Below are 8,356 nucleotides of genomic sequence, written 5' to 3' on the forward strand. Positions count from 1 at the left end.
CGATCTTGTGCTTGCCCTGCTCCTGCTTTTCCTGGACGGCCTCCTGGACACACCCCATGAAGGTGTCAAGCTCCGCCTTCCGCTTCTCCTGCTGCTTCAGGCCGAACTTGAAGATGTTCTGGCAGATGATGACGAACTTGTCCTTGTAGGTGAGTGGCCGTTAAGGAAGCTCACGGCTGCCTGGGGGGGCGCACATGGGGTGGAAGCAGCTCCCGTAGCAGAGCTGCAGTTGGGATTTGGAGTATGAATCGGTGGTTGGGCATCTCCAGCCTCAGCCTGAGGGATCCAGGGAGGGTCCTGCGTGGTGGGGGTGGGGCGACAGAGCAGAGACCCCCGGGGGACCTGAAGGGGTCAGGAGCCCGGAGAGCGGGGATCGGCCAGGGAGCTGAGCAGTGTGTGTTTCTGTCTCTGGGGCCCTGTTGTCCGGGCCGTCTTTGTTGCTCGGCGGCCACAGGTGCACAGGGAGGCTGCGGAGGTCAGGGGACCGCAGGCTCGGGGCAGAGAGCCCCAGGTTTAAGGCCTGGCCCTGCAGCTGCTTCTATGGCCTCCTTGCTGCTCTGGGCTGAGGGTCCCACATCTGCAGCGCCTGCCACACGAGGGGTGCTTAGGTGCTGAGGTCAGGCGGGGCTGCAGCCTAGGGCCGGGCTGGGAGGAGAGCTGACCCCCCGCACTCTGCTGAGTGGTGGGTGTTCAGGGGCAGGTTTCTCTCTGTGACTCGCGGCCCCTGCTCAGTGTCTGCCCTGAGTCCCTCAGCCATGGTGACAAGTGCCCATCACATCATCTGGGGGATGGGATGCAGGCTTAGCCCACAGCTCCTAACTGCACAGCCTGGACAATTCACCCTCTCCAAGCTCAGCTTCCCCAGCTACGAGAAGGTAGTTGGGGTCCAGTATAGCACCCACCCCATGGGGTGGTTGAAGCAGTTTTAAATGCTGCATGCAAAGCGCACGGCAGGAGCCCACAAACAAGGTAATGAGGGTCAGAGTCACAGACACGGTCAGCCAGCCTCCATCTCTGCCAGCCTGGGCCCTGCTGACCAGATACCCGTGTGTCCCTGCGCTCACAGCCGACCTGGTTCTCGAGGCCCTGGCTGGAAGGGGAGCCCCCCCCGGACTCCCGCGCCCAGGCCCTGGGGGTGGCTGTGACCTGGAAGGGTATGTCTGCACGAGCTCGCCCACGCCGGGCAGGTGGGACAGCTGGCTACCCTCCACGTCCTCGGCGTACATGCTGTCAAACAGGAAGGGGCCGTTCAGGTGCTCCACGAAGGCCGCCTGCGGTCAGAGACACGGTGGGCTCCCTGGGCAGGGCCCTGCGCTGGGCACCGGGGCCAAGGGCGCCCGGCCCTCGGGAAGGCAGGCTGGGGAAGGGCAGGCGATGGGCCCGGCACAGGCGGGGGTCCAGAGGCAGAAAACTGAAGGGTGCCCAGCTCGGTCCGGCCGGAGGTGAGGCACCACGGAGAGGAATGAGCTTTTCTAGAACCAGCCTGGGGTCTGAAGGACAGGGGCTGCTCTGAGAGATGGTTCCGGCACAGAGTCCCCGGCCCTTGTGCTGGAGGGGGGCCTGGGGGCCGTGGGATGAGGAGGGGCAGGTCCGCGTGCTGCCCTGACTGAGGTTCTGGCAGCCCAGCAGCCCTGGGCACCAGCTATTCTCAATCAAAGGACAGGCTCTGGGGGCCTGGGCCCTGCTGACCTTCGTGGCACTGGCCCATGACCGGCAGCAGCATCCCGGGGCGGGGCGGGGCCTCTCACCGGTCTCCTACCTTCTGCCCCTCCAGCTCCTCCCACCGGGCCTGCTGGTCCTCCAGCTGGGCCTGCATCAGGCTCTCCTGGTGCTTCAGCTCGTCCACGCTGCACTGGTGCTTCATCTCCGCCAGCTCTTTCTGTTGGAGGATCGGGAGGCGGCATCGTCACCGGGGTCGTGGGGTCCCTCCTAGCCGCTGGCCTCTGCCGTGCCGTGGCCTCTCCAGCGTGGGCGGGGATCCGCTCCCAGCAGCCCTTGCCGAGTATTCTGAGCCTCAGGGAAATCAGTGGGGGAAGCAGCACGGGCAGGCCCGAGGGCTGTGGGACATCCCTGGGGTGGAGGCGCCCAGCGCAGACTCGGCCGCTCCCCCAGGCCTCCCCAGCCAGGCTCTGGCCCTCTTGTAGGGCTGCACAAGGGAGAGGTGCAGTGAGTGCCCGAGCCACAGGCCTAGGCATGAGGTCTCGGCCCCCGGCTCTGGGCCCTGCTCCCTCTGGCCCTCCTCCACCCGTCCTGCGTATCCCCCTGCCTGCGCTGGGGGCTGCTGGAGCCCCAGGTGACATCGCCTGTGCTAAGGCTTCAGGTACAAGCACCGCCGACCCTCTGTGCTCCAGTATCTGCTCCCCCCACCCCCGCCCCCTCCTCTCTCTCAGAACCGTGGCCTGCATGCCAATCTCAACCGCTGCGCCACCAGGAAAGCCCTGCCCTCTCCCTCTTATGCCGTAAGCCGCATGCCAGCTTCCAGGTCCCTGAATGCTCATCACATCATGAACTCTGCTGAAAACCACAGGGTTCTTCTCCACGGGCCTCCGTCTCAGCAGGACAAGCCCTGAACCCCAGCGTCGCCCTCCTGCCTGTCTCCCCCCCAACACAGAAAGCCCCCCAAGCTCACAGCCCCCACCCGTTCGTGTGCTCTGCTGGGACTGTCCACCGTTTCTCAGGGCTGTGCCAGCCTTCAGGCACAGCCCCGGGCCCGATGGAAATGGGGAGGCACCGCAAGAGCCTGCCCTCAGCCCTGGTCGGCCTCGGCTGGGCCCGGCTGTCCTGCTGCCCGAGCCTGGCAGCACCAGCAGGTGAGAGGCTTGGGGCTGGTCTGGGGGCAGGCAGCAGCATGGACGGGGGTCCCAGGTGCCCCTGCTTTGCGGGGCTCTGCTCTTACAACCTTTCCCTTATTACTAATCTTGGTGCTTCTAGGCAAAGCCTCTGAGTTGCGGAAGGAGGCTTTGTTTCCCGCGGCACAACGGGGGGCCAAGCTGGGCGGCCTGCCCCCTGTGGAATCTTCTGGAGAAGAGGAGAAACTGGCTGGGGAGGGGCTTGGGAACCGTGCGGTGTCCGGCTGTGCATGTTTTTTTTGTTTGTTTTTTGGGGTTTTAAAAAATATTTTATTTATTTGGTTGTGCTGGCTCCTTAATTGCAGTACGTGTGCTCCTTAGTTGTGGCGTGCAAACTCTTGGTTGCGACATGCATGTGGGATCTAGTTCCCTGACCCGGGATCGAACCTGGGCCCCCTGCATTGGGAGCTCGGAGTCTTAACCACTGTGCCACCAGGGAAATCCCTGTGCATCCTCTTATGATGAGCGAAATACACCCTAGCAGCTCTTCGGCTATTCCAAGCGTTTGAGCCCACGCTGCCTTTCAAATTATTGTCTAAATGCAAAAAGTAAGACTTGAGAGTCTTGGGACTTCCCTGGTGGTCCAGAGGTTAAGACTCTGCGCTCCCATTGCAGGGGCCCCGGGCTCGATCCCTGGTCAGGGAACTAGATCCCACGTGCCGCAGCTAAGACCCGGAGCAGCCAAAAAAGTAAATAAATATTAAAAAAAAAAAAAAAAATTAAAAAAAAAAAAAAAAAGACTTGAGGGTCTTGGAATTCAAGATTTCAGATTCTTGTCCTGTTCTGGGACAAGAGAAGGCCATGGTCGGAGGAGGGGCAACTCTCTGGGCACCCCGCCCCCGGCTGCTCTCCGTGGAACCCCCAGGAAGACACCCGTGAGTGGAGGGCTCCACGCTTGGCAGGCGGTGTGGCAGCCAGGACGGCAGCGTCAGCACTGAGACCCGGGGCCCAGCCGCCCTCCCTGCTTCCGCTGGGCTCTCCCTGAGCCCCACATCACCTCAGGCCCCCCCCCCGCCCAAGCACAGGCTCCTTTCTCCCAGGAAAGGCACCAGCTCCCAGAGAGAAGGGTGGGCAGGTCCCTGTCCCCCACTGCCCACGCTTAGCACGCAGGGATATCCCGGTCCTGCTGCCAAAGGCCTCGTGTCGGGCAGGGTTCTTTTTCCAGGGGGCAAAGCACCCACAAACATCATGCTACAAAGGGCGGGAAGCTCACAGCAGGGGAGCAGGATAGAGGCAGGGGCGGTCAGACCAGGCTAGGCAGTGCACTGGGGAGGGGGGCTTCCTCCCGGCCCTGCTGCCAGACCACTGGGCCCAGCTCCCCGCTCAGCACCCCGGCCGTGGGGGGCCTCTCTCTGGGGCCGGTGCCCTCGGCCCAGAGGGCGCTACCGTGAGCTGTCATGGCGTGGAGGCGAGTCCTGACTCTGCCCTGAGCTGCAGACCCCGCTAATCGCCCACCCTCACTTGGTCCCCCGACTTGTTCACCCAGAAAAGCAGACGGCGGCCTCGAGGTGGGAGGTGGCACGACAGTGACGGGGGCAGTAAAGGCACCGCGAGGAGGGCCGCCCTGCACTCCTCCTGTGGACGCGCCCCTCCCCAGACGCCGGGGCCTGCACGCTGACCCGCGGAGCTGGACGCACGAGGGCCACGCTACCATGTGGTCGTCGATGTGCCGGAAGTCCAGGTACACCAGGTCGGGGAGGTAGGCACAGATGAACGTCCTGTAGTCCTCGGCCTCGGCGACCGGGTTCCCTGAGAGGCTGAGCGTCCGCAGGTCCTTGAACCGCCGCAGGTAGATGATCTGGGGGAGAGGGGGGTCGCCTGGGTCCTCTCTCCATCCTCTGCCCGCACTGGGCGGAGCCACGAGGGAGGAGCCATGGGCTTTGCCCAGGACCCGTGGACCTGGGTCCCCATCTCCTCTTCTTAAGGTGGGTGCAAGGATGTGGTGCATAGGTGTTGAGAGGACCAAATGCCACACGCTGTGAGGCCCTCCACCTGCTCCCGTAATGCCCTGGCTGTGCCCATCGCTGCTGCTCTCAGAACGGGTGGCCTTTTCCAACTGTAAAGTGCTGTGCAAGGCCCAGTGCTCCTAAATTCAACGGAACCTGATTTACAGTTGGCCTGGACCAAGTGGGTGGCAGCTAGTGGGATGTCCACTGACGGCCGTTTATTCTTCCTATTGTTAGTAACCGGGGGAAAGTCAGCAAGATGCCCGCACCTCATCTGACAGCAACTCCTGTGCTTTCCTGAAGGAGCGTCTTTGTCATTTGTTTATTTGTTCAACAAAGATCACTAAACACCTACCAGGCCTCAGGTACGTGCCAGGCCTTAGGGACACAGTGGGAACAAAGCCCTTATAGCAGGAGCTGGCACTCTAAGGCAGGGGACAAGAATGTTTTAAAAGTAAGTAGACTCATTGCTGTTTGGTGTAAGTGCTAGAAGAACTCAACGGGGGAGGGGGTGGAGAGGGGGCCTTAGGGACCATGACGGGGGGTTTCAGTTAGGACTGAGGCCTCTGAGGCCTGAGGGAGCAGCCAGGGAAGAGCAGGGGCCAGTGCATTCCCAGAAGCAAAACCAGCACAAGCAAAGACCCTGAGGCAGGAAAGAGCGTCCTGTACCAGGCACTCAGCAAGGCCAGGGGAGGGAACGGAGCGTCCACAGCAGGGCGGGGCGTGACCTGAGAGCCAGTGTCCCCTCCATGCCCAGGCCTGGACCTGCGTCCATTAGACTCTGCAGTGTCCGAGGGGCAGCAAGCCAGAGGGGATCTGCTCGCTGTGGCCCTGGGTACTGGACCGACCCAGGCAGGAACAGCTCAAGACACTCAGAAAGGTTTTCACAAGCAAGATTTGGGGCTATTGGGTGTGCCCTTAATCTGAAAATTCCTGAATAAGCATCATTTCCTGCAGAGCTCTCCTGTGCCCGGTCCTGTAGCAGCCGCTCAGCCCTAACTGACTCAGCCCTCACACGGCCCTGCCCCGCAGGCCACCGCTCTCCCGTACAGATGGGCACGCAGGCCCCGGGTGCTGAGTCCCCGGCCCAAGGCCAGGCGGCCAGGAGCCCGTTAAACCTCAGCTCTCCACTTACACCTCCCTCAGCTGTCCTGTGTGCCCCCGCCCCGCAGGGCAGAGGGCAGCTGAGCAATCAGGTCTTGAACACTGGCAAGAGGTGGGCTGGGTTTACCACCTCCCAGGGGCGTGCAGGGCAAACCTCCCAGACCACATGGCCTCCTCCGGGGTCCGGCCCTCAAACACAGGTGAGCGGCCGGCACCTGATCCGCCCCAGGCCTTTCACCTAAACCTCCTGGCCCGCCCGCCCCTCTGGTCTTGGTCGGGTGGGTGAGGGCGCGTCACACCGAGGGGCACCGTGGGAGAGGTTTCTCCTGCTCTCTGTCTTGCTAGCTGTGGACGAGGAAGACTGCGGCCTGGACTGCTGGGTCACAGCCACAAGGAGCATCAGCCCAGGGCGACGCTAAGGCCGGCTGAGCCGAGAGGTGGGTCGGCCCCCTGCACGCAGCCCCCTGCTCCGGCCTCGGCCGTGGCTGTGGTGGACACGGCTGCAGCGCCCATCTCTCCCCTGCTCTCCGAGCCCCATCCTGCAGCGAGGCCGGGAGGGAGTTAACGCTGGGACGTGGCTCAGCCGCGGGGACAGGACGGGGGCTGATGCTTGGGCCCCGGCACTCAGGTGTTCACTTCTGCACGCCCGCCCAGTGGCACGGAGCCCCCATCACGCACGGCAGCAGTATCTGTCACACACCTGCACGGTGGCTGTGGTTGCCCTGGGGTCACCCAGCTTCCTGAGGTCACCCCATGGCACCCAGGGCCCTGCCCCGGCCCTGCTGCCAGCTCACAGGGAGTGTTGGCAGGGCGAGCGTCTCTGGTCTGCAGGCAAACCTCCATCCCTGCTGCGCTCATTTGTGCGGGGGTGAGGGGGTGGGTGTTCCTTCTGAAACGCAGGCCTGCCCTGGGCACACACGGCTCTCCTCCGCCGCTCTGGCTGCCTGGCCCTGGGCACCGCCCTGCACCCACACCCCGACCCTTCCAGTGACCCGGGGCTGTTGTTGGTCTCTGTCCCCAGTGAGCACGAGCCAGAGGCCCCACGGCCGAGGGGGCCCCACCCCAGAAAATGTCTGCTGAGTGAGTGCGGGGACAGGGAAGGAAAGATCCCACCGGGGCAGGGGCACAAACGGACCCGCACGTGGGCTCTCGTGGCCTAGGCTGGTGTGTGAACATCATCCAGTCTGGAATTCTGGCCTTTCTGGGACAAGGGGAAGGTCGGAGGCTCAGCCCGCGGCCCCCCCGCCCCCCGGCACCCTCGCTCACATTCATCATGTTGCCGATCTGGTTGTTGCCCAGCGACAGCACCTGCAGCTTGACCAGCGCGTCCAGCGAGTCGATCTTGGAGATCCGGTTGTTGAACAGGCTCAGGTCCTCTAGGTTCACCAGCGTGTCCAGCCCCTCGATGGCCTCAATGTTGTTGAAGGACAGGTCTGGAGGACGGCTCCGGGTTAGGGTGACTGTCCTGAATCCACCCCGCCCCCCGCCACCCTGGGTCTGCTGCCACCTTCCCGGCCCTGGACTCGGGCGAAGGCTCGCGTCTGTGCGGCCCTCGTTCTGGGATGGAAGCTCCCCGGTGGGTCAGGGCAGCGCACCTTGGGGTGGGGGAGACCCGCGCGGGCCGGGCTGCCCCAAACTCCAGGCCCAGCCCCGGCTGAGACCTCAGGAGCCCCTCTAGCCCAAGTTTCTCATCTTTGGGAATAAAACTGCTTTTCTGCCACCACGGGTTTGGGGGTTTGGTTGGGGTTGGTGTCCTTGAACACCGTTGGCCCAGAGGCCCAAACTGGGAACTTTTCAAGAGCTTCAGCTAAAGCCCTCATGTGTAAAGGGGACTCAGGAAATCAGTTTGGCCTCCCTGGCACCTCAGGGGACGCTCACCCGGGACACTCTCCCTACGCCAGGCCCTCCCCGGGCGTTTCCTCGTTTGTCGTCGCCTGCATCTTAGGGCTGAGGGAGCCAAGATTCAAGGGGCCTGGTGGTCACGTCCTCACGATCAAGCGCACGTAAGGAAGGTAGGGTGCAGAGGGCGGAGGGAACGTACAGAACCGGCTAGCACGCTGGCAGAGCGGGACCTGAACCAGGTCAGCCTGCTTCCTTTCGCGCCTGCAGCCGGGCTCTGCTCTTTGCAGGCGAGCTGGTAAACGTTTAACAAGGGGGTGGGCGCGGGCAGCCCCGATCTGTAGCTCTTGCTGACTTCGGTGGTGTAAATGCCCCCACTGTGGCCAATTTCAAGCTACCAGCAGGACGGGCCTGAGTGTAAAGCTGGGACCAGATGTGGACAGTCAGCTTCTGGGGGCAGTGCTAGCCGGCTCCCGCTCGCCCCCGGCGCTGGGACAGCTGACCAGGCCACCAGCCAGGCCTGTGCTGGCAGAGCACGTGGCTGGACAAAGGCAGGCTTCTGACTCTCTGAGGGGCACCTGACCTCTTGCCAGAACTTTCCGCTCCGGCTCTCTTGCC

At 63.3% G+C, this 8,356-nt stretch overlaps 1 protein-coding gene across 1 annotated transcript in view; it reads right to left on the reverse strand.

The window, feature by feature from the left end:
- DRC3 (dynein regulatory complex subunit 3) overlaps window positions 1–8,356 on the reverse strand; it is a 20,518-nt gene that overhangs the window by 7,438 nt on the left and 4,724 nt on the right. Inside the window, exons 3-7 of the mRNA XM_024752824.1 lie at window positions 7,166–7,332; window positions 4,501–4,647; window positions 1,760–1,879; window positions 1,159–1,271; window positions 5–149 (exon numbers count right to left, since the gene is read on the reverse strand). Coding sequence (XP_024608592.1) covers window positions 5–149; window positions 1,159–1,271; window positions 1,760–1,879; window positions 4,501–4,647; window positions 7,166–7,332 — 692 coding nt within the window. The remainder of the gene's footprint in view (window positions 1–4; window positions 150–1,158; window positions 1,272–1,759; window positions 1,880–4,500; window positions 4,648–7,165; window positions 7,333–8,356) is intronic.

The sequence above is a fragment of the Neophocaena asiaeorientalis genome, unplaced genomic scaffold (genome assembly GCF_003031525.2).
Source record: "Neophocaena asiaeorientalis asiaeorientalis breed wild unplaced genomic scaffold, Neophocaena_asiaeorientalis_V1.1 scaffold540, whole genome shotgun sequence".
NCBI lineage: Eukaryota > Metazoa > Chordata > Mammalia > Artiodactyla > Phocoenidae > Neophocaena > Neophocaena asiaeorientalis.